The sequence below is a fragment of the Pleurodeles waltl genome, chromosome 2_1 (genome assembly GCF_031143425.1).
Source record: "Pleurodeles waltl isolate 20211129_DDA chromosome 2_1, aPleWal1.hap1.20221129, whole genome shotgun sequence".
NCBI lineage: Eukaryota > Metazoa > Chordata > Amphibia > Caudata > Salamandridae > Pleurodeles > Pleurodeles waltl.
The window spans coordinates 47,873,981-47,899,956 of NC_090438.1; the positions used below are offsets into that span (position 1 = coordinate 47,873,981).

General features: G+C 47.4%; 1 protein-coding gene across 3 annotated transcripts in view; it reads right to left on the bottom strand.

Moving 5' to 3' along the window:
• ARR3 (arrestin 3) overlaps window positions 1-25,976 on the bottom strand; it is a 101,924-nt gene that overhangs the window by 12,071 nt on the left and 63,877 nt on the right. For 2 of the 3 annotated variants that reach the window (XM_069209805.1, XM_069209797.1), the window contains 5 exons: window positions 23,140-23,212; window positions 21,238-21,375; window positions 13,271-13,354; window positions 5,721-5,744; window positions 1,351-1,403 (listed from right to left, as the gene is read on the bottom strand). In XM_069209805.1, coding sequence (XP_069065906.1) covers window positions 1,351-1,403; window positions 5,721-5,744; window positions 13,271-13,354; window positions 21,238-21,375; window positions 23,140-23,212 — 372 coding nt within the window. Of the gene's footprint in view, window positions 1-1,350; window positions 1,404-5,720; window positions 5,745-13,266; window positions 13,355-21,237; window positions 21,376-23,139; window positions 23,213-25,976 lie in introns of those variants that run through there. The other variant, XM_069209814.1, reaches the window with a different exon arrangement.

The following is a 25,976-nucleotide window of genomic DNA, read 5'->3' on the forward strand; positions in this document are numbered from 1 at the left end:
TGTTTACAAAATGAGTGCTTCTCAGCTTTTGTTTGCAGCCTCAGATATTTGACATGTGTTATGAATATGTGTGAAGGTCAGCAATCATTGCTTGTTAATGAGTACATTTATTCCAGGGACACACTGGAGCATATTTATGGAACAAAAATGCAGCGCTGCAAGTCACCCTGCTGTGTTGCGTGATGGGGAAAGGGCAGGAATGCAGCGTGTTTAACATGATACAGCCCATCGCTGTCTTTTCCCTGTGCTGGCGCAGTGTGCTCCCCAGCGCAACACAGGCACCCTTGCACCACGGTGCAAGTGTGTCTACGCTGTAAGCAGGGAAAGGACACCTTCCTGCACAAAGACAATCCTGAGAGGCATTTTACTCTTTCTATGTGCGCTGCAAGGTGCAGCACACATAGAAAGCAGAAATAACGAGGAGAAATAATGATATTTCTCCTTGCTATTCCTCACCTGGGAACATGAGGACTTTGACACATTCCCAGGTCTAGCACTAATGGTAAATCTGGGAATGTGGCCAAATCCATGGGTGGATGTGTGGGATCACCCAAGCTCCACTCATGGAACGTCTTCCCAGGAGTGTCGCAATGCAGCGATTTGCGCTGCGTTGCATTGTTCTAGATTAATCACGCCACGCAGGGTCATGCAAGGTGGCCTTGCATGGCTTGATAAATCTGACATTGTAGTTGAGTCACTCTTGCATGGCTTGATAAATCTCACTTAAGAGTTGCGTTGCTCTTGTGCCCTGTTGTGTGGGGCGAGGCCGACACAACTCTTTAATAAATATTAAAAAGCCTTGTGAGGGTTAAAAGCTGGAGTGATTCTGCTAAATCTGCAGACCAGATCCCTTCTGTTAAGAGTGGGAAGTGATAAGCGTATCTTTTAAAAATAGTGGTTCTTCAGAAGATCAGTTGCAATCAGGAGAGACGGAACATTGCATACGAAGAGTGGACATGTGCAAATGTAACACTCTCGGGAGAGAGGTAAGACCTGCATCTTTCCTGTACTATTAGTAGTGGCCCCCAGGGTGTGAGGTGTCCTCTGCTGGCAGAATGAGCAGCAGGGGCATCTATGAGAAGGAGAGCAGGGCACTGCTTTATTTGTTCATAGAGGGGTGAGGCAAGGTGGGACCAACGCAGTAGCGGGGGCTGCAGATACTACATGTGTAGAAGCTACGACAGGTGTTCATGAATGAGGCAATTATGTTTATATTGTTATAATCAACAGAGAGTTATGACTGAGATGCCCACAAATGTACTGTGGTGCACACCAATCCTTGATAGCTCAGTTTGCGCTTCTGCTACATGCCCCATCCCTCCGCCATGTGTGTATCAGTCCAGCACTCACCATCCGAAGGCTTGGGATGCATCAGAGTGAGGGGTAACTCCACTGCAACATCACTGCAAGAGAGGTGAGGGCAGTGCGTTAGGACCGGGCCAGAGGATGAAGAATACCTTTACAATATGTCTCATAGAGGCACTGACATCACACAAAGCGCTGCACAGAACACAGACTCACCATCAGTACATCTGCCATGAAGACTGCTCTCTCTGGAGGGTGTGTCCCCTCTGCTGCTGCGTGTACAGAGTGAGTGCCGTGTGCTTATCCTGTATGTGCCTAAGATGCTGCATGTGCTGCTCTCTCTGGAGGGCGTGTCCCCTCTGCTGCTGTGTGTACAGAGTGAGTGCCGTGTGTTGTACAGAGTGAGCGCCGTGTGTTTATCCTGTATGTGCCAAAGATGCTGCATGTGCTGCTCTCTCCGGGGGGGGGGAGGGCGTGTCCCCTCTGCTGCTGTGTGTACAGAGTGAGCGCCGTGTGTTTATCCTGTATGTGCCTAAGATGCTGCATGTGCTGCTCTCTCCGGAGGGCGTGTCCCCTCTGCTGCTGTGTGTACAGAGTGAGTGCCGTGTGTTTATCCTGTATGTGCCCTAAGATACTGCATGTGCTGCTCTCTCCGGAGGGTGTGGCCCCCCTCTGCCGCTGTGTATACAGAGTGAGCGCCGTGTGTTTATCCTGTATGTGCCTAAGATACTGCATGTGCTGCTCTCTCCGGAGGGCGTGTCCCCTCTGCTGCTGTGTACAGAGTGAGTGTCCTGTGTTTCTCCTGTATGTGCCTAAGATACTGCATGTGCTGCTCTCTCCGGGGGGCGTGCTCCCCTGCTGCTGCGTGTACAGAGTGACTGTCCTGTGTTTATCCTGTATGTGCCTAAGATACTGCATGTGCTGCTCTCTCCGGGGGGCGTGCTCCCCCGCTGCTGCATGTACAGAGTGAGCGCCGTGTGTTTATCCTGTATGTGCCTAAGATGCTGCATGTGCTGCTCTCTCCGGGGGTGGGGGGCGTGTCCCCTCTGCTGCTGTGTGTACAGAGTGAGCGCCGTGTGTTTATCCTGTATGTGCCTAAGATGCTGCATGTGCTGCTCTCTCCGGAGGGCGTGCCCCCTCTGCTGCGTGTACAGAGTGAGTGTTGTGTGTTTATCCTGTATGTGCCTAAGATGCTGCATGTGCTGCTGTCTCCGGGGGGGTGTGTCCCCTCTGCTGCTGCGTGTACAGAGTGAGCGCCGTGTGTTTATCCTGTATGTGCCTAAGATGCTGCATGTGCTGCTCTCTCTGGAGGGTGTGCCCCCTCTGCTGCTGCGTGTATAGAGTGAGCGCCATGTGTTGTACAGAGTGAGTGCCGTGTGTTTATCCTGTATGTGCCAAAGATGCTGCATGTGCTGCTCTCTCTGGAGGGCGTGTCCCCTCTGCTGCTGCGTGTACAGAGTGAGTGCTGTGTGTTGTACAGAGTGAGCACTGTGCGTTTATCCTGTATGTGCCTAAGATGCTGCATGGGCTGCTCTCTCCGGGGGGCGCGTGTCCACTCTGCTGCTGTGTGTATAGAGTGAGTGCCGTGTGTTGTACAGAGTGAGTGCCGTGTGTTTATCCTGTATGTGCCTAAGATACTGCATGTGCTTCTCTCTCCGGGGGGGGGGTGTCCCCTCTGCTGCTGCGTGTACAGAGTGAGCGCCGTGTGTTTATCCTGTATGTGCCTAAGATGCTGCATGTGCTGCTCTCTCCGGAGGGTGTCCCCTCTGCTGCTGCGTGTACAGAGTGAGCGCCGTGTGTTTATCCTGTATGTGCCTAAGATCCTGCATGTGCTGCTCTCTCCGGAGGGCGTGCCCCCTCTGCTGCGTGTACAGAGTGAGTGTCGTGTGCTTATCCTGTATGTGCCTAAGATGCTGCATGTGCTGCTCTCTCCGGAGGGGGTGTCCCCTCTGCTGCTGCGTGTACAGAGTGAGCGCCGTGTGTTTATCCTGTATGTGCCTAAGATGCTGCATGTGCTGCTCTCTCCGGGGGCGGGGGGGGTGTCCCCTCTGCTGCTGTGTGTACAGAGTGAGTGCTGTGTGTTTATCCTGTATGTGCCTAAGATGCTGCATGTGCTGCTCTCTCCGGAGGGCGTGTCCCCTCTGCTGCTGTGTACAGAGTGAGTGCCGTGTGTTTATCCTGTATGTGCCTAAGATACTGCATGTACAGTGTAAGGGGTTTCTGCTGCTCTCTGCATGGAGTATGTGCAGTAACTTAGTGAGCAGAGTGTGAGCATCCTCGGATGCTCTGTGTTACCGGGCATGTGGCTCAAGTATTGTGGGCATAGTGATCGAGCCCTATGTGCAGCGTACGTCTTGTCAGTTGTGTGCATGAGGTGTGTACCATAAGCGAGTGTGGATGTTGTGTGAATGATTTCAGCTACTCTGTGTTTATGGTGCATGTGCCTCAACTACTGCACACGTATTGTACCTGCTGTAAGATACTGCATGTGCAGCTTAAGTACTGTTCATGGAGTACATGCCATAAGCTAGTGTGTACGGAGTGAGTGCCCTCAGCTACTCTGTGCTTATATTGTATGTGCTCCAACTTCGTGTGTACATGCCCTAAACTAGTGTGTACAGTGCAAGTGCCGTCAGCTTCCCTACATGTGGGGTGTGAGCCACCACCTACTGTGAGTACAGTGTGGGTGTCCTCTGTTGCTGTGAGTGCCATGTACGTGCCCTACGCTAGAGGGTATGATGGGAGTACCCTCAAACACTGTATGTTTATGGTGTAGGTGCCCTCAGCTACCTTGAGTACTGTGCGAGTGCCCTCACCCTCTGTATGAAGTGTGCATGTGCTCATCTTCTGTAAGTGTGGTGCCATCAGTACTGTGTGTGCATAGTGTGAGTACATTCAGCCATTCTGTGACTTGTGCATGCTCTTAGACACTGTGTATGGTGTGCCTCACGGATCTTCTGTGAGGGTGGTGTGCTATCAGTACTGTGTGTTCATAGTGTGAGTACATTCAGCCATTCTGTGACTTGTGTATGCTCTTAGACACTGTGTGTATGGTGTGACTCTCATCTTCTGTGAGTGTGGTACCATTAGTACTGTGTGTGCATAGTGTGAGTACATTCAGCCATTCTGTGACTTGTGGATGCCCTTAGACACTGTGTGTATGGTGTGCCTCTCCTCATCTTCTGTGAGTGTGGTGTGCTATCAGTACCGTGTGTTCATAGTGTGAGTACATTCAGCCATTCTGTGAATTGGGTATGCTCTTAGACACTGTGTGTATGGTGTGACTCTCCTCTTCTGTGAGTGTTGTGTGCTATTAGTACTGTGTGTGCATATGGTGAGTACATTCAGCTATTCTGTGACTTGTGCATGCCCCTAGATACTGTCTGTATGGTGTGACTCTCATCTTCTGTGAGTGTGGTGTGCTATCAGTACTGTGTGTGTGTAGTGTTTGTACAGTCAGCCATTCTGTGACTTGTGCATGCCCTTAGACACTGTGTATGGTGTGCCTCTCCTCTTCTGTGACTGTGGTGTGCTGTCAGTACTGTGTGTGCATAGTGTGAGTACATACACACTATGAATGTGACTTGTGTATGCCCTTGGACACTGTGTGTATGGTGTGACTCTCCCCATCTTCTGTGAGTATGGTGTGCTATCAGTACTGTGTGTGCATAGTGTGAGTACATTCAGCCATTCTGTGACTTGTGTATGCCCCTAGACACTGTGTGTATGGTGTGACTCTCCCCATCTTCTGTGAGTATGGTGTGCTATCAGTAATGTGTGTGCATAGTGTAAGTACATTCAGCCATTCTGTGACTTGTGCATGCTCTTAGACACTGTGTGTATGGTGTGACTCTCCCCATCTTCTGTGAGTATGGTGTGCTGTCAGTACTGTGTGTGCATAGTGTGAGTACATTCAGCCATTCTGTGACTTGTGTATGCCCCTAGAGACTGTGTGTATGGTGTGACTCTCCTCTTCTGTGAGTGTGGTGTGCCATCAGGACTGTGTCAGCCCCAAACCTTTTGTCTTGGTGTATGGTGTGAGTACATTTCACCACTCTGACCTTTGCATGCCCTTAGACACTGTGTGTATGGCGTTCATGTCCTCAAGTACGGTGTGTGGTATTAATGCCATGAGATGTTGTGTGTACAAAATGAGTGCCTGCCTGTACCCTTCGAAGAGAGAGAGAAGGTCCTTAGTTCATGTGTACAGTGGGAGTGCCTACAAGATGCAGTGACCTCAACTACTGTGGATACTGTGGCAATGACCTCTGCTATTGTGTGCACTGAACAAGCTTGTGTGTGTGCATGTGTGTGTTCGTGTGTGTGTGGAATGGCAGTGGTCGGTGGGTGTGTCTTGGTGTCATTTCTAAAGCAGCTTATAGCTTTCTGTTGGTTATCAGTGAATATATCCTTACCTGGAAGTCAGGTCCCCAAGGATGCTGCAAGGAAAAAGACAACCATGTCACAAGAGACACCCTCGATAAAGGAGAGAGGTGATGAGACATATGAAGAGAAGTAAATATATCAGGGCAGACACCCACGGGGTGGCAGGCAGAGAGTGGCTGATGTCTCACTAGCCGACGCCTCTCGTCTGGGAAAGCTCCGCGAAGCACCCACTCTGTGCAGAGGCGCTAAGGAAGCCCAGCTGAGACCATTCACAAAGCAAACATCCTTCATCCCTGTAGGAAAGTACCATCTTGTCTGGCATGTTACCCCCATTTTTCACTGTATATATGTTGTTTTAGTTGTATGTGTCACTGGGACCCTGGTATCCAGGGCCCCAGTGCTCATAAGTGTGCCTGACTGTGTTACCTGTGTAGTGACTAACTGTCTCACTGAGGCTCTGCTAATCAGAACCTCAGTGGTTATGCTCTCTCATGTCTTTCAAATTGTCACTAACAGGCTAGTGACCAATTTTACCAATTTACATTGGCTTACTGGAACACCCTTATAATTCCCTAGTATATGGTACTGAGGTACCCAGGGTATTGGGGTTCCAGGAGATCCATATGGGCTGCAGCATTTCTTTTGCCACCCATAGGGAGCTCTGACAATTCTTACACAGGCCTGCCACTGCAGCCTGAGTGAAATAACGTCCACGTTATTTCACAGCCATTTTACACTGCACTTAAGTAACTTATAAGTCACCTATATGTCTAACCTTTACCTGGTAAAGGTTAGGTGCAAAGTTACTTAGTGTGAGGGCACCCTGGCACTAGCCAAGGTGCCCCCACATTGTTCAGGGACAATTCCCTGGACTTTGTGAGTGCGGGGACACCATTACACGCGTGCACTACATATAGGTCACTACCTATATGTAGCTGCACAATGGTAACTCCGAATATGGCCATGTAACATGTCTAAGATCATGGAATTGCCCCCTCTATGCCATCCTGGCATTGTTGGCACACTCCCATGATCCCAGTGGTCTGTAGCACAGACCCTGGTACTGCCAAACTGCCTTTCCTGGGGTTCCACTGCAGCTGCTGCCAACCCCTCAGACAGGTTTCTGCCCCCCTGGGGTCAAGCCAGGCTTGTCCCAGGATGGCAGAACAAAGGACTTCCTCTGAGAGAGGGTGTTACACCCTCTCCCTTTGGAAAATGGTGTGAAGGCAGGGGAGGAGTAGCCTCCCCCAGCCTCTGGAAATGCTTTCTTGGGCACAGATGTGCCCAATTCTGCATAAGCCAGTCTACACCGGTTCAGGGACCCCTTAGCCCTGCTCTGGCGTGAAACTGGACAAAGGAAAGGGGAGTGACCACTCCCCTGACCTGCACCTCCCCTGGGAGGTGTCCAGAGCTCCTCCAGTGTGCTCCAGACCTCTGCCATCTTGGAAACAGAGGTGCTGCTGGCACACTGGACTGCTCTGAGTGGCCAGTGCCACCAGGTGACGTCAGAGACTCCTTCTGATAGGCTCCTTCAGGTGTTAGTAGCCCATCCTCTCTCCTAGGTAGCCAAACCCTCTTTTCTGGCTATTTAGGGTCTCTGTCTCTAGGGAAACTTTAGATAACGAATGCAAGAGCTCATCAGAGTTCCTCTGCATCTCTCTCTTCACCTTCTGCCAAGGAATCGACTGCTGACCGCGCTGGAAGCCTGCAAAACTGCAACATAGTAGCAAAGACGACTACTGCAACTCTGTAACGCTGATCCTGCCGCCTTCTCGACTGTTTTCCTGGTGGTGCATGCTGTGGGGGTAGTCTGCCTCCTCTCTGCACTAGAAGCTCCGAAGAAATCTCCTGTGGGTCGACGGAATCTTCCCCCTGCAACCGCAGGCACCAAAAAGCTGCATTACCGGTCCCTTGGGTCTCCTCTCAGCACGACGAGCGAGGTCCCTTGAATCCAGCAACTCTGTCCAAGTGACTCCCACAGTCCAGTGACTCTTCAGTCCAAGTTTGGTGGAGGTAAGTCCTTGCCTCCCCACGTCCGACTGCATTGTTGGTAACCGCGACTTTTGCAACTTCTCCGGCCCCTGTGCACTTCCGGCGGAAATCCTTTGTGCACAGCCAAGCCTGGGTCCACGGCACTCTAACCTGCATTGCACGACTTTCTAAGTTGGTCTCCGGCGACGTGGGACTCCTTTGTGTAACTTCGGGTGAGCACTGTTTCATGCATCCTCGTAGTGCCTGTTTCTGGCACTTCTCTGGGTGCTACCTGCTGCTAAGAGGGCTCCTTGTCTTGCTCGACGTCCCCTCTACCTCCTGGTCCAATTTGAGACCTCCTGGTCCCTCCTGGGCCACAGCAGCGTCCAAAAACGCTAACCGCATGATTTGCAGCTAGCAAGGCTTGTTTGCGTTCTTTTGGCGGGAAAACACTTGTGCACAACTCTCCACGGCGAGAGAGATCCGTCCACCAAAGGGGAAGTCTCTAGCCCTTTTCGTTCCTGCAGAATCCTCAGCTTCTTCTGTCCAGTAGAAGCTTCTTTGCACCCACAGCTGGCATTTCCTGGGCATCTGCCCATCTCCGACTTGCTTGTGACTTTTGGACTTGGTCCCCTTGTTCCACAGGTACCCTCGACTGGAAATCCATTGTTGTTGCATTGCTGGTTTGTGTCTTTCCTGCATTATTCCTCTATCACGACTTCTTTGTCCTTGGGGGAACTTTAGTGCACTTTGCACTCACTTTTCAGGGTCTTGGGGTGGGCTATTTTTCTAACCCTCACTATTTTCTAATAGTCCCAGCGACCCTCTACAAGGTCACATAGGTTTGGGGTCCATTCTTGGTTCGCATTCCACTTTTGGAGTATATGGTTTGTGTTGCCCCTATCCCTATGTGTCTCCATTGCATCCTATTGTAACTATACATTGTTTGCACTGTTTTCTAAGACTATACAGCATATTTTTAGTACTGTGTACATATAACTTGTGTATATTTGCTATCCTCACTCTGAGGGTACACTCTGAGATACTTTGGCATATTGTCATAAAAATAAAGTACCTTTATTTTTAGTATAACTGTGTATTGTGTTTTCTTATGATATTGTGCAAGTGACACCTGTGGTACTGTAGTAGCTTCACACGTCTCCTAGTTCAGCCTAAGCTGCTCTGCTAAGCTACCATTATCTATCAGCCTAAGCTGCTAGACACCCTATACACTAATAAGGGATACCTGGGCCTGGTGCAAGGTGTAAGTACCCCTTGGTACTCACTACAAGCCAGTCCAGCCTCCTACAATCCCCCTCCCTCGGCAGAGAGCACCTGCTCCTCTGTGCACTCTTCCCAGCCACCAACCCGTCTGTTCCAGATGCTCGACCAATGCTCAAAGTAGAAACTACAATTCCCATCTTCACCTGCGCTGCCCTGTCTTGAGCTGAAGAGGGCCCCCTCTAGCTACCAGTAATCTTCATTACACCGACTCCTACTCTAACTGAGACCATTAACTGATTGCACATATTTCCATTAACATGAGTCATTCAATATCTAAGTGAAGTTTTGGAATAACAACACATCTGCAAGCAGCCTACATACACAGAACTTTGGTATCAATGACCCTACGAATAATGTCTTGAAGCTTCTTCTATGCCTATGGAAATATTTCACTAACATACTACAGATGATATGTGTATACATCAGACAAAATTTTTAAAACAGACTTAGATTTTTCATATCTTAAAATTCAGTTATCCTTGATTGGTGGCTTGAAGAGACCCTAGCTAACAGCTCATCCCATCTAATGTCTCACCCTAGTTGGCATCTCACCCCATCTAACATCTCTCCCTAGCTAACATTTCACCCCATCTAATGTTTCGCCCTAGCTAACATCTCACCCTATCTAACGTCTCCCGCTAGCTAACATCTCACCCCATCTAACGTCTCTCCCTAGCTAACATTTCACCCCATCTAATGTCTCGCCCTAGCTAACATCTCACCCCACCTAACATCTTTCCCTAGCTAACATTTCACACCATCTAACATCTCACCCTAGCTAACATCTCGCCCTATCTAATGTCTCACCCTGTTAGGGTAACGTTACTAGAAGGTTTGACGAACAAGTAACATCATGAAGTGGTTTTAAAACCAAGTGTTCCTAAAGAGGGGCTCTCGCAGTGAGAGCAGTGAGTGAGACTAAGGAGGTGCTCTCACAACCAGTGAGACTAAGGAAGAGGGGGTACTGTCACAATGAGGGAGACTAAGGAGGTGCTGTCACAATCAGAGAGAGATTAAGGAGGAGGGAACTATCACATTGAGTGAGACTAAGGAGAAGGAGGTGCTCTCACAATAACAGATACTAAGGAGGAGGGAGTACTGTCACAATGAGGGAGACCAAGGAGGTACTTTCACAGTGAGTGAGACTAAGGAGGGGCTGTCACAGTGAGTGAGACTGAGCTCTCACAGTGAGTGAGACTGAGGAGGTGCTCTTGCAGTGAGTGAGACTGAGGAGGTGCTCTCACAGTGATTGAGACTAGGGAGGTGCTCTCACACTGAGTGAGACTAAGGAGGTGCTCTCACACTGAGTGAGACTAAGGAGGTGCTCTCACAGTGAGTGAGACAAAGGAGGTGCTCTCACAGTGAGTGAGACTAAGGAGGTGCTCTCGCAGTGAGTGAGACTGAGGAGATGCTCTTGCAGTGAATGAGACTGAAGAGGCACTCTTGCAGTGAGTGAGACTAAGGAGGTGCTCTCACAGTGAGTGAGACTAAGGAGGTGGTCTCGCAGTGAGTGAGACTAAGGAGGTGCTCTCGCAGTGAGTGAGACTAAAGAGGTGCTCTTACACTGAGTGGGAGTAGGGAGGTGCTCTCACAGTGAGTAAGACCTTGGAGGTGCTTTCACAGTGAGTGAGACTGAGGAGGTGCTCTCGCAGTGAGTGAGACTAGGGAGGTGCTCTCACAGTTAGTGAGACTAAGGAGGTGCTCTCACAGTGAGTGAGGCTGAGAAGATGCTCTCACAGTGAGCGAGACTAAGGAGGGCCTCTCGCAATGAGTGAAACTGAGGAGGTGCTCTCGCAGTGAGCGAGACTAAGGAGGTGTTTTCACAGTGAGTGAGACTGAGGAGATGCTCTCGCAGTGAATGAGACTGAGGAGGCACTCTTGCAGTGAGTGAGACTAAGGAGGTGCTCTCACAGTGAGTGAGACTAAGGAGGTGGTCTCGCAGTGAGTGAGACTAAGGAGGTGCTCTCGCAGTGAGTGAGACTAAAGAGGTGCTCTTACACTGAGTGGGAGTAGGGAGGTGCTCTCACAGTGAGTAAGGCCTTGGAGGTGCTTTCACAGTGAGTGAGACTGAGGAGGTGCTCTCGCAGTGAGTGAGACTAGGGAGGTGCTCTCACAGTTAGTGAGACTAAGGAGGTGCTCTCACAGTGAGTGAGGCTGAGAAGATGCTCTCACAGTGAGCGAGACTAAGGAGATGCTCTCTCAGTGAGCGAGACTAAGGAGGTCCTCTCGCAGTGAGTGAAACTGAGGAGGTGCTCTCGGAGTGAGCGAGACTAAGGAGGTGTTTTCACAGTGAGTGAGACTGAGGAGGTGCTCTCGCAGTGAGTGAGACTCCTCAGCCTCACTCACTGTGAGAACACCTCCTTAGTCTTACTCACTGTGAGAGCACCTCCCTAGTCTCACTCACTGCGAGAGCACCTCTTCAGTCTCACTCACTGTGAGAACACCTCCAAGGTCTTACTCACTGTGAGAACACCTCCCTACTCCCACTCAGTGCTCTCACAGTGAGTGAGACTAAGGAGGTGCTCTCGCAGTGAGTGAGACTGAGGAGATGCTCTCACAGTGAATGAGACTGAGGAGGCACTCTTGCAGTGAGTGAGACTAAGGAGGCGCTCTCACAGTGAGTGAGAATAAGGAGGTGGTCTCGCAGTGAGTGAGACTAAGGAGGTGCTCTCGCAGTGAGTGAGACTAAAGAGGTGCTCTTACACTGAGTGGGAGTAGAGAGGTGCTCTCACAGTGAGTAAGACCTTGGAGGTGCTTTCACAGTGATGAGACTGAGGAGGTGCTCTCGCAGTGAGTGAGACTAGGGAGGTGCTCTCACAGTTAGTGAGACTAAGGAGGTGCTCTCACAGTGAGTGAGGCTGAGAAGATGCTCTCACAGTGAGCGAGACTAAGGAGATGCTCTCTCAGTGAGCGAGACTAAGGAGGTCCTCTCGCAGTGAGTGAAACTGAGGAGGTGCTCTCGCAGTGAGCGAGACTAAGGAGGTGTTCTCACAGTGAGTGAGACTGAGGAGGTGCTCTCGCAGTGAGTGAGACTAAGGAGATGCTCTCACAGTGAGTGAGACTGAGGAGGTGCTCTTGCAGTGAGTGAGACTAAAGAGGTGCTCTTACACTGAGTGGGAGTAGGGAGGTGTTCTCACAGTGAGTGAGACTGAAGAGGTGCTCTCGCAGTGAGTGAGACTAGGGAAGTGCTCTCACAGTGAGTGAGACTAAGGAGGTGCTTTCACAGTGAGTGAGACTGAGGAGGTGCTCTCACAGTGAGTGAGACTAAGGAGGTGTTCTCACAGTAAGTGAGACTGAGGAGGTGCTCTCACAGTGAGTGAGACTAAAGAGGTGCTCTCACAGTGAGTGAGACTAAGGAGTTGTTCTCACATTGAGTGAGACTAAGGAGGTGCTCTTACAGTGAGTGAGACTAAGGAGGTGCTCTCGAGGTGCTCTCACAGTGAGTTAGACTAAGGAGGTGCTCTCACAGTGAGTGAGACTGAGGAGGTGCTTTCACAGTGAGTGAGACTGAGGAGGTGCTCTCACAGTGAGTGAGACTAAGAAGGTGCTCTCACAGTGATTGAGACTAGCGAGGTGCTCATGCAGTGAGTGAGAGTAAGGAGGTGCTCTCACAGTGAGTGAGACTAAGGAGGTGCTCTTGCAGTGAGTGAGACTGAGGAGATGCTCTTGCAGTGAGTGAGACTAATGAGGTGCTCTTGCAGTGAGTAAGACTAAAGAGGTGCTCTTACACTGAGTGTGAGTAGGGAGGTTTTCTCACAGTGAGTAAGACCTTGGAGGTGTTCTCACAGTGAGTGAGACTGAAGAGGTGCTCTCGCAGTGAGTGAGACTAGGGAGGTGCTCTCACAGTGAGTGAGACTAAGGAGGTGTTCTCACAGTGAGTGAGGCCGAGGAGATGCTCTCACAGTGAGCGAGACTAAGAAGATGCTCTCACAGTGAGTAAGACTAAGGAGGTGCTCTCGCAGTGAGTGAGACTAGGGAGGTGCTCTCGCAATGAGTGAGACTAAGGAGTTGCTCTCACAGTGAGTGAGACTGAGGAGTGCTCTCACAGTGAGTGAGACTGAGGAGGTGCTCTCGCACTGAGTGAGACTAAGGAGGTGCTCTCACAGTGAGTGAGACTAAGGAGGTGCTCTCACAGTGAGTGAGTCTGTTGAAGAGTAGGACGCTTCTGATGCGACAGTGAGTGAGACTCATTTGAATTACATACTTCTTCTGTAAATTAGTAATGAATGAAATACAATACAGAGTGCTGGCAGCAATTGCATTCACTTCTCGTGACTCGCACTCCGAGCCCTGTGACAGCAGCACTGGACACCAGGACACTTACCCTCCTCTGGACACCATCAGGTGCACCTTCACTTTGTAGGACACTAAGATGCCCAGCACATCCTTGTCCATCCCAGGCCGCAGGCTGCAGGAAAGATGTCACCAAATGAAGAACATAGGACAGGCAATCAGACAACTAAAATCAAGCATTAGCTATAAAAACAGCAATATGTATCCAGAAATGACTTTAGAAGATTGAGCAGTCTGGAGGTAGGCCTCAGTGTCACCAAGACCCCGCTCCCGGCCACAGACATTTTGCAGTGTGTTTCATCACTACAATAGCCACTAGATGTTGCTTTTCGGGAGTGTGCCCTTCTTCCTTTGTGGGCTTGTGGTCCATGTACGTGTGCGGATGAGGTTACGGATATTCTGCATGTGGTATTACAATCCCATTATATCCCTTGGGAATCGTATTATGGCGGACAGGATATCTGTCACGTTTGTTACGGAGTTACCCATCCACCAAACTCTGAATCAGGCCCTTTGGCAAAGGCCTCATCTTTGTGAGCCAACTTCATGTGTGAGGATTTTCCCAGATCCAGCATGTTCAGTGAGAGACAATGCTGACTCCTTGAGGACGAGGCTACAAATGTTTGAGGATCCACACAAGCTTACTATCCGCACACTCACCCACACCCTGTCGCGCCGCTGCGTGTGGCATGAGCTGAACATTTGGCGCGGGCCGCAGCACGTGGTCATAAGACTCGCTGCGCCCCCAGCCTGCTCTGTACCTTACGAGGCCCCAAATTGGGCATGGGGCCTCGTTCTTTGTTAGCGCACCGCGTGTCTAGACAGGTCTGACCCCCCACTCACCTGTTCTTTTCTTTTCTTCTTTTTTTCTGGACATCTGGTTGTGCCTTCTTTTATGTTTTTCCCTCTTTCCCATAGTACCCTTCTCTACCCAGCATTCCTTGTTCCCTACTCTCTATGGTTCCTAGTCCATTCTGTTCTATGTGCTTTTCCCTATCTAAGATGGTGTCCTTTTACTTCCTGTTGGTCGTTTCCTGTTTGTTGGTATTTAAGGGCTGTGTTTCTTTCTCTCCTTGCGCTGCAACACTTTCTGTTTGGATGGTGTCTTCGCTCCTGCTTCCTTGTATTCCTGTGCTGGTTCTCGTCCGTTCCAGTGTATTTTCCTGTATTTTGTTCCTGCTGTTACCTATTCTTTTTGTTCCTGTTGCAGGATTCTATCTTTTTGGAGGTTTTTTCCCCCTTTCAGGGTTTTTGTCCCTCTAGCAATACTTCTGAGGGACACGGCCTGCTCTTGGCGTACCCATTGCCTGCAGCACCGTGGCTACCAGAAAGAGTCGCCCCTACTTGGGCCAAGGCGAACATTCCAGAACAGGATCCACGCCACTCGCTCTGCGGCCTCCAGGGTATAGCAGCGCATAAGTCGTGACAGATTGCAGCGCCAAATACTCCCAATGGCGTCTAACATCATGGATGATACAGTGGCGGCTGCTGCAGATCCTGACCAATCTCTTCTGGCAACTATTCAGCAACAAGCTCAGGAACTGCAACAATTACGCAATGAGAATGCTGCTTTACGACAAGCTTTGGCCTTTCGCAGTGCGGATGTTCCAGCAGTTTCCACCTCTACTCCTCGTTTCTATAGTGAACCAACTAAGCTGTGAGAGTTCCTCAATGCATTGACGGTGTATTTCGCCTTCCGACCTACCCAATTCTCCCACGACAAGACAAAGGTGGGATATCTTATCAGTGCGTTATCCGGTCCTGCCTTGGCCTGGGCAACCCCGATGGTATCCTCCAATGACCCAGTATTATCGGACTATTCCGCTTTCGTGAATCGGTTTAAACAGATGTTCAGTCGTCCAGGATTGGAGGCCTCTGTGGAAGAACCCTTATGTGACATCCAACAAGGCTCACAAGATGTCCTCCAATATATTACCCGCTTTCGACAGCTAGCGGCTGAGACCACTTGGGTGGAACGAACTCTGGTGACTTTGTTCCGTAGAGGACTGAAAGAGGAGATTAAAGATGAGTTAGTACACTCCACCCGAGTTGAAGATCTTCGTGGTCTGATGGATCAGGCTCTTTCCATTGAATACCATCTCCAAGAATGACGTATGGAGAAGAGAAAGAGTAGAGGATCTTCTCAGCCAAGCACTTCACGTGTCTTTATGCATCGTACCGAGGAACCTCGTCCTCCCGCCAGAGACACCGAAGGCGAACCTATGCAAGTGGATACCACTCGAGGCCCACTTTCCGTTAACGAGCGGGAAGACAGAGGTAGGAAAGGATTGTGCCTGTATTGTGGTGCTGCCGGCCACATGCTTCGTACCTGCCCCGTTCGTCCTCAAAGGCCATCCGGCAGCAGCACTTCCCGTCCTCTGTAAGAAGGGAGGGGACGGGATCATCGGCTATACCTTCCATCAGTTCATTCAAGGACAATGCCACAACTTTGTTTATGTTACCTGCTACGCTACATTTACCGGACGGCCGTCAAGAGAGAACAATGGTTTTACTTGACTGTGGTGCTAGTGGCAGATATATGGATAAAACTTGGGCCACGACTCAACAAATACCAACACGACTCAAAGAAACCCCAGAACAAGTTCACACAGTGGATGGGTCCTTAATATCCTCTGGTCCAGTTGATACCACCACCACGACACTGAGTTTACAATTCGGAAACCACCAAGAACACATCTCATTTGATTTATTATCATCCCTCAATCATACTATCATTTTGGGAATTCCGTGGTTCATAAGACATAACCCTTATGTAAATTGGGAAACCCGGACTATTTCCTTGTCCTCACAGTTTTGTCATGAGAACTGCTTTGCTTCAGACACTTATTGGTCACCCAAGAGGTTGATGCCTACTGAAATTATTACCAGATGTTCCATCAATACAGTTCAAGGTGTCCTCGATCACTATCTAGAATTTCAAGATGTGTTCCAAAAACCAACCAGACCTGTGTTACCTCCACATCGAGATTACGATTGAGCTATTCACTTGGAACCCGGAGCTATCGTTCCCTTTGGGAGGATGTATTCACTCACGGAACCTGAAGGGGAAGTTCTAAAGGAATATCTGCAAGAAAACTTACATAGCGGTCTTATTGTACCATCGTCCTCTCCGGCAGGGGCTCCCCTCTTTTTTGTACCCAAGAAGACGAAGGATCTTCGTCCCTGCCTGGATTTTCGAGGTCTAAATAAAATAACTATAAAAGACCGTTATCCTTTGCCACTCATCAAGGATATACTAGAGGCAGTCAGAGGGGCTCAACGATTTACCAAATTGGATCTTCGTGGAGCCTACCTCCTTTTGCGTATTAAAGAAGGTGACGAGTGGAAGACTGCCTTCCGGACCCCTTTTAGTCATTATGAGTACAGAGTTATGCCTTTTGGTCTCACTAATGCCCCCTCCATTTTCCAAAGATTTATGGACTCTGTGTTCTCTGATCTCTTGAACCATACGGTCGTCATCTATTTAGACAATATCCTTATTTATTCTAGACATCCTGAACTTCATTCCTCTCACGTGAAACAAGTCCTCCAAAGACTCCGGGAACATCAACTGTCCTGTAAACTGGAAAAGTGTGAGTTTGACAAGACCGAAGTCAAATATTTGGGATATCACCTTAGTCCCACTGGAATAGCAATGGATCAGGAAAAGGTACAAGCCATCCTAGACTGGCCATCTCCTTCCTCTATTAAGGAAACGCAATGTTTTCTAGGATTGGCTAACTTTTATCGGCAGTTCATCTTAGACTTTGCAGAACAAACCAGCCACATAACTCAAACATTAAAAAAGGAAAATTTAAAGAAAGGCTTTGTCTGGACAATGGCGGCTGATAAGGCTTTTCAGAGTCTAAAAAAGGCCTTCACTCAAGCACCGATATTGAGACACCCAGATACTAACAAACAATTTATTGTTGTTACTGATGCTTCCGAAAGAGCCATCGGAGCTGCCTTACTCCAACAACAAGAAGATGACTGTCTTAAACATCCTGTGTTCTATTTGTCCCATGTACTCTCTGCATCAGAAAACATTACTCAGTACTTAAAAGGGAGTTGTTAGCTCTGAAAACAGCCTGCCTAGAGTGGAGACAGTTTCTAATGGGTTCCAAAGAGCCGTTCGAGGTGAGAACAGACCATCGTAATCTACAATGTTTACGTAATTGTTTATGCCAGAACAGTCGTCAGGCTCGTTGGGCCTTTTTCTTCAGTCAGTATGACTTTTATGTCACCTATATTCCTGGAACCCAAAACATTCTGGCTGATGCTCTGTCTCGCCGTTATCCAGATTGTACTTCTAACCCATCTCAGTATCTACTTGAGCCCAGTAAAATCATCGGAGTAGCTCAGTCTTTCTGGATGAGGTACAACTGGAATATTCTAACCTGACTGATCAAGAATTAAAGAAACTGAACATAAGTAAAATGCAAGGGTATTATTATTATAAGAACTTGTTGTTTCTCCCTACTAATGGAGTAAGAGAAAAGGCGCTACAAATGTGCCATGATTCGCCGGTCGCTGGTCATAGAGTCATTAATGCCACACTAGAACTACTCTTGCGATCTTTCTGGTGGCCTACCTGGAAATCGGATGTGGAAAAAGACGTGCAGGTTTGTCCCATATGTGCTCAAGTAAAGATCCCCCGTACCAGACCTGCAGGATTACTACAACCATTACCTGTTCCACCGGCTCCCTGGCACACCATTTCAACTGATTTTATGTGTTCATTACCTCCATCAGCAGGAAACCGGGTTATCATGGTCACCATAGATTCCTTTACTAAGATGGCTCACTTCACTGCCCTGAAAAAACTACCTACGTCCCAAGAACTAAGTCAGATATTTATCCATCATATTTTCCGCCTCCATGGACTTCCACACAGCACTGTATCTGACAGGGGACCTCAGTACATCTCCCGGTTTTGGAAACATTTTTGTAGGACACTGAATATCAACATAGCACTATCATCGGGTTTCCATCCTCAAACCAATGGACAGACTGAGCGTCTTAACCAAGGATTGGCGCAGTACCTTCGCTGCTTTTGTAATTCTACCCAGAGCATCTGGAACACTTACCTTCCTATCGCTGAATTCTCTTACAATAACACTGTCCATAGTGCCTCCAAGGTCACTCCTTTTTTCTGTTCTTATGGCTATCATCCTACCTCTTTTCCTACTACTCCTCAGTCTGCCTCTTCTCTTCCTGCTGTTACTTCATTCGCCAGACAACTTTTACAGATCCATAAATTGATTCGAGCTAACTTGTTGAAGAACAAGAGATAAATGAAGATAATAGCAGACAAGAAGCGTAGGGATGCTCCAGAATATCACCTTCAGGATAAAGTCTGGCTTTCGTCAAAATATTTATCTTTACGCATTTCTCAAAATAAGTTCACACCTCGTTACTATGGTCCTTTCCGTATCCTTCAGCTGATTAATCCTGTCACTGTCCGTCTTCACTTGCCTCGTACCTGGAGGATTCACCCGGTCTTTCATGTTTCTCAGCTCAAACCCTATGTCCCTGATCCTTACTCTTGTCAGTTTCCCTGTCCTCCTCCTGTGTTAGTGGATGATTTACCTGAATATGAGGTACAAGAGATTCGTGACTCTCGTATCTTTCACAAACGTCTTCAGTATTTGATTCATTGGAAGGGTTATCCTCTCAGTGAATGCTCTTGGGAAGATGCATCTTCTGTCCACGCACCTCATCTGATTCGCCATTTTCACCACTTGTTTCCGCACAAACCTGGGCCTTCGGGGGGGACCTACTGTCGCGCCACTGCATGTGGCACGAGCCGAACATTTGGCTCGGGCCGCAGCACGCGGTCATAAGACGCGCCGCGCCCCCAGCCTGTTCTGTACCTTACGAGGCCCCAAATTGGGCATGGGGCCTCGTTCTTTGTTAGCACACTGCGTGTCTAGACAGGTCTGACCCCCCCACTCACCTGTTCTTTTCTTTTCTTCTTTTTTTCTGGACATCTGGTTCTGCCTTCTTTTATGTTTTCCCCCTTTCCCATAGTACCTTCTCTTCCCAGCATTCCTTGTTCCCTACTCTCTATGGTTCCTAGTCCATTCTGTTCTATGTGCTTTTCCCTATCTAAGATGGTGTAGCGGGCTCCACCGGCCATTAAAGGCCCGCTCCAGCGTTAACGGCCCGAGCCAAAGGCAAGGGCCTTTAACAAGGTAGCAGGACTTTAACTGCGGGTATAGCCCAGCTACAAAGGTCTATAAGGCTATTAGAACATTCTGCCAGTAGTGGGCAGAATGTTCTAAGAAAAAAAGTCCTCACAGAGCCCAAGGGGACTAAAATTCCCACGGGTCTGTGAGGCCTTTGCTCTCAGCTTTTGCTGTGAACAAAGAACATTGGAGTGTTGATGCGTGGGGCTTTTACCAGCCATTAGAAGCCCAGAGCACTCCACTGTCTGCAATGAAGCTCCTAATGTTCCAATGTTCTGTGTTCTAATCTCTGTTTTCTGGCTTCCTGTCCTTTGCCACCCTTCTTTGCCCACGTCCCGAGCTCTTTAACCTGACTGCCAATCTTAAGATCACTACAAAGCTTTGTAATTCACATGCCCATTGTTGAAAGGAGAGTTGTCAGTATTTGACCGCTGCTAGTAAACAATAGACAATAGTGGGAGTGTGAACCCAGTAGAATGCTCTTGTATTGCATCTTTCATTCCCCAACTTTGGATCCTCGCACCAATACAAGTATTATTTTTGTTTTATAGTGCTGTGTTTTTATGTAGGAGTATAACTCCTACATCTTTGTATTCTCCCTGATATATTTTACCAATGTCTCACAGCTTGGAGTACAAAATGGCAGTGGAGCTTTAGAGGGAGTGGAAGAAACAGGAAAAGTGAAAGAAATAGCAGTGGGAGAGGGAATGTTACAGAGAAGTGAAAAAACAGGGAGGGATGGTGAAGCCAGGAGTAAAAAAAGAAACATGCAGTACTTACTTTGTAAAGAAATAAGTGCCAGCATCCTTGTCGTGTCAAGAGACCAATACAGCTTGCACTACTAATGATAATACAGACTTTTTATACACTAACAATGACCAATACCTGCCACCCAAGTTATTTCTATAGCTTTGGGTGTCAGGTATTGGTTATTTTTAATGTATATAGAATTATTAAACAACCATTGTTGTGTTCATCACAAAATTAGACAAACAGCGCCACCATGTGGCAGTTGTCATAACTCCCAGTGTTGACAATGAAGTGCAGGTGCCGAGCACTGGAAACTACCGGCTCAAATTAAGCACTGGAAACAAGGCATCGGCTTTTAATTGGAGGTGTGGGATGTCCCATTACCACAGAGAGTGTTTTATCCATGCTCTGCCAGAAACAGGGGTCCACACACTTCGGTGAAAGCTTAATTTACATACTGGAAAGATGTAAGCAATGGACAGTATTAGAGTAAAGGAGGTAGCAGATAATGTGTGGCATGGGATCCCACTGAAGTAAACTTTGTACGTACACAACACTTTGGTTGTAAGTTGTGACAAACTGTACATTCAGCATGCACTGAAGACATAACAGTTCATTTACTTACATATCAGTGAATTTGATAGACTTTGCCAGAGTGAAGGCTTTACTTTCACTGGTGAAGGTCTGGGGTGCACCGTACCACACTGAAAGCTTTATTTACATAGGGGCGGAGGTGTGGGATGTCGAGAACTGCAGCGCAGTGAAGGTTTCAGGTATACAGTGGTGGAGGTGAAGTCTGCACTGAAGGCTCTCATTGCCCAGAGGTAGAGTCATGGAATGTAAAGTAATACACAGAAGGACCCATGGACCTGACAAAGGTGTGGGATGTATGTAACTGCAGTGAGCATTTACTGACGGTGGAGTAGGTGTGGAGCCTGGCACAGAAGGCTTTACTTAGGCAGTAGTAGAGATTTGGGATGTGCAGTACTATGGTGAGAGTTTTCCTAACACTGTGGTAAAGGTGTGGGATACAGGGCACTGCGGGGAATAGTTTACTCACATGGTGGAGGACGCTAGGTTAGTATCTTCATGCTTGAGTTTCCCATCCAGAGCCAGTCCCCGCTTCTCCCGGTTGTTGGCCAGCAACGGTGTGACTGAGAAGGTCTTTGACAGGGTAGAGTTGGCAGACACGGTGTCACTAGAAGAAGCAAGGGAACAGCACTAATTTGACAGAACCCAGTACTTTAGTCAGATGCAGACAACACTTGTAGGGCCACATATACAAAAGTTTGAAATAGCAAGTTCCTAATTGCGATTTCCTGTGAATCACAATTAGAAAATCACTATTGAAAATTATTGAAACTAGCTTGAGTTTTCCAGTGGATCGCAAATAGACCTACCTCATTAATAATTATGAGACTGATCTCGCTTTGCGACCCACTGGGAATCGCAAAAATCACAGGGATGGTGGCCTGCTGGGGTCAGCGGACCACCTTGTCTGTGATTTCTTTTTAATAAAGCAATCTTTTTTTTTTTTAAATGCAGTCTGTTTCCTTAAAGGAAAACAGGATGTGTTTTAAAGAAATAATAAAAAGTTATCATTTCATTTTTTAAGAACAGGCATTGGTCCGTGGAACCACTGCTTGCTCTCTAAAAATGCTTTTACAAACATGCACAAAGGGGAATGGGTCCTTTGGTGAACCCCATACCATTTGCGAACGGGTTAGGTGGTAAAGAGCAAATGTTTTGCAACCGCATTTTGGTCACAAAACATTCACACATACCACTGCGATTCTGTAGTAGGAGGGGACACCCTCAACACGCCCCTTCCTAAAACTGAATAGCAAACCCAAATGGCGATTCTGTAACAGGTTACCAAATCGTTATTTGGGTTTGGTACATGTCAAAAAGCCTTTTTGCATTTGCAAATGGGCCGATTCAGTGAATCGGCCCATTTGTGACCGGCAAAATGGTTTGTACATGTGACCCGTAGACTTTTTTCTCTTTTTACTCCTATTCTTTATTTTACCTTCTGGACCCTGGAGCCCTGAACATCCAGGAAGGACATAGCAAACAAAATGCCAAACTACTTAACTATTGGGCTCTTTGTGCTTGTCACTTGAGCTGCTGTTATTGTGTCAGAGGCAAAGGGGAACCCTTTAGTGGTGTCAGAGATTTTAGAGTCCAATGAAACATTTCTAGAATGGCAGACATCTTCTGATTAGCTACACCAGCAGCAGGGGATACTAGCGCTGGTGACTGGAAGATGGAGGCATTTGTGTGGCATGTTGGGCAGTCTAGTTAGTTTTTCAAAGTTGTGTTAGCTTCGGTAACACAGTACAGGTGGAAGTGATGCATGGATGGACACCGTCTGCTGTGCACATAGGATTTGAAACTCAGGTCTGAGGAGAGACTTTGGGCCCGAATTAAATCTCGGCAGAGGGAAATACTCTGTCACAAAAGGGACAGCTATCCCGTCTACCGTATTATGATCCCATTATATCGTAAGGTGATAGTAATATGGCAGATGGGATATCCGTCATGTTTGTGACTTAGTATTCCATTTGCCGAGATCTAAATCAGGCCCTTAGTGTAAATCTTCCTAAATCCGGCTTGTTGATACAGAGAGGAGGTTTATCAAGATTATGGCCAATTGCTGGAAGCCTCTTTAGTCTGAGATGAATGCTCTACAGGATCATTCAACAGTTGTTGTAAGGCAGGGCTCTACATGTGACTGGCTCCATGCTCCCACCACAGACCTCTGAAAGGTCACAGTGTATCAGTAAATATGTTCATGTCTCCTTTACCTTGCTCTCCTCTGCAGCAGTCTTTTGTCCGTACTTTAAATACTAGTTAATCCATCTATCCCTTCTCACTGTGTCCCCCTGGATGTCCTCCTGCTCCTTTGATGACCCCACACACAGCTAGTACCCACTGATGCCAGTGTGTTAATCCAACTTACTTCATCTCCTCAGCGCACACCGTCTTGACGTACTTATCCAGGGAGAAGAGGACGACATCTGTGACCTGCTCGACTGATTGGATTGAAAAGAGACAGTTAAGTCTTGTATTAGTAGTGATACACAATCTGAGCTTCTATGTGAGCTAGACTTTGTTTTATGATACAGAATCTGAGCTTTTATGTGGGATATACTTTGCTTTAAGACATACAATTTGATCTTCTATGTGAGCTAGACCTTGTTTTATGATCCATAATCTGAGTTTCTATGTGCGCTAGACCTTGTTTTATGATACACAATCTGAGCTTCTATGTGCGCTAGACCTTGTTTTATGATACACAATCTGAGCTGCTATGTGAGCCAGACCCTGTTTTAGGACACTGAACTGAATTACATCTTGATACTTGTAAGCATATATGGTGTACATTTCATGTTCATGTTTATGAAAAGTGTTCATAGACTGGAAACTCAAGTGTTTGGCAGACGTGCACACTTCTTCACACTTTTCCATATGTGGGAATCAAGCCCTTTCCAGATATCATCTTTACTATGATTGCTAGGAATGATGCCAGTGAGAGATTTAGTGTAAACGGATACCATACCTATGGAGGTCCAAATATAGAGGTCATCTCTGTGCTGTCTTTGTATTTTAGGTTTTAGATATAGCATCGACCTAGCTCAACAGTCCAGTGTAGTACTTTACAAAACATATTTCTATTGTAACAGGAATATCACAAGTACAAAGTGGTTCATATTTAACAGTGTGTGCGTGTGTGTGTGTTGGGGGAGTGGGCAGAGAGAAGATCTAACTGGAGGTACACTAGACAGGGCACTGCACAACTGTCTTTGCAGATGTATACGTACTGGTAAATCAAGGGCCAAAGCCAAGATTAAACATGTGATTTGAAGTTGAAAGATGTAGTGTCTTGTGTGCTAGGACCACCGCTGCCCTTGGTGGATATTAGACAGGAAGTACGTAATCTGGTGGGAGGTGTTAAGGTGTGGTTATGAAAGTTATGACGCAATGCGCACATAACACTATAGTGCGTTGAAGAATAAAGACGTTTGTTACAGAGCTCCAGGTGTGGCGTATGCATTAGTACGCTCCCGGGCTGGGGAGGACGCTACAAAGACCTTAGGGACAGATGTACTATTTACTGGTAGCAAAATACTGGTCGCATTTTGAAACCTCTAAAAAGGATTTGAACAACCAACCTATTCACTAAAAGTTTGGTTCTTAAAACTCTGAATCAAAGTAGATTGGAATCTGACCTTCATGAATAATAATGACATAGGTTGCAAATTGGGACTCTCTACTGTATGATTGAAGGCCATCAGAGCGTTGAGAGAGGGATGAAATAAGATGTCCAGATTACTGAGAGAGAACGTTAAGGGGATTGTGAGTAGGTAAGGTAATAGAAGAGGATATTAAGTGAGATTAACAGTGGATGTGGGAAGGAGATACTTTGGTTTCGGAGAGTTTGAAACAGGGAGGTAGGCCAAGATGCTGTGGAAAGAAGAATACTTTGGTGTTTGATCGTCTGATGGAGAAATAGCCTAAGTGCCTCCAAGGTTATTTCAGGGCTGTAAGACAAATGGAGAGGGAAGAATAAAGGGAAATTTAAAGGAGGTGGAAAGCAGAAGAGGATTTGTGAGTCTTCGGTGAAGAGATGCGAGTGGAAGGCATGGAAAGAAATCAATGCATCCAGAAAGGAAGTGAAGAGGTGACCGAACACAAAGCCTTGGCAGATTTCAACAGGAGAAGTGATGGGGATGATAAACAGAAGACGAAAGCATGCAAGGTAAGAGAACTAGACCATGGGCCTGACTTAGATCTTGGTGGAGGGAATACTCAGTCACAAATGTGCCAGATATCCTGTCGCCTTATTACGATCTCCATAGAATATCATGGGATTGTACTAAGGCAGACGGGATGTCATTCACATTTGTGATGGAGTATTCCCCTGTATCAAGATATAAATCAGGCCCTATGTCAAGTGTGGTCTGAAATTTAAGTGGGATGATGATAAAGTATGATTTATGTTGAGTTTGCATCTCCTTGTAACTCATGAGTAATGAATGTATGTCAGAATGTTCAGACTATATATGGTATTCACATATAATGGTGATTGCACTCATTTTGATAATCCAATGTGTACATTATGTATACACTGAATATATTGCTCTTGAGTAGGGAAAGGAATAATCCTAATAATATTTCATCTGTTTTTTACTCCAGTACTATATTTTCCTGAAATCCACAACAGGAAAAAGTGGACAGGCTGATGTTCTGTGCTATTTAAGTTAGATGCTCCCATAAGTTTCTGCTATTTATTGTTTAGAAGTTTGTGAATGCTGGAAAAAGGCTGGACCGGACTAGACTTGCATTGCATTTCCATGGTCACTCCGTGACATACCCTGGGATACAGCCACTTTAACCAGCCCCGCTGGCACTTACTTGAGTATAACGCATGCATGACTTGCATCGACTATTCACATGTATGAAAAATCAGTGTCTGTGCATCACACAGATACTAACATTAGTGAGTCATGCAGTGCATGCTTGGTGTGAAAGGATACTTAATCTCTGGAGCAGGGTTGGTGAATAAGGCTCAAGAGACTAACACGACCTCTGCATCTCCAAGATCAAGTCTGCAGTGTAAGGAAAACTCAGGCTGATATTAAGGCTGCTGGGTGCTGGAACATTTCAAAAGCTCTGTGGTGTTGTATGTGGTTGTACTTTATAATGCACCTACAAAACGGACACAAAGATGGTGGAGTGCGCCACCTTGTGAGGGCAGACAGGTATGTTCTTCAGTTGCAAGCAGTTGGCACCAGA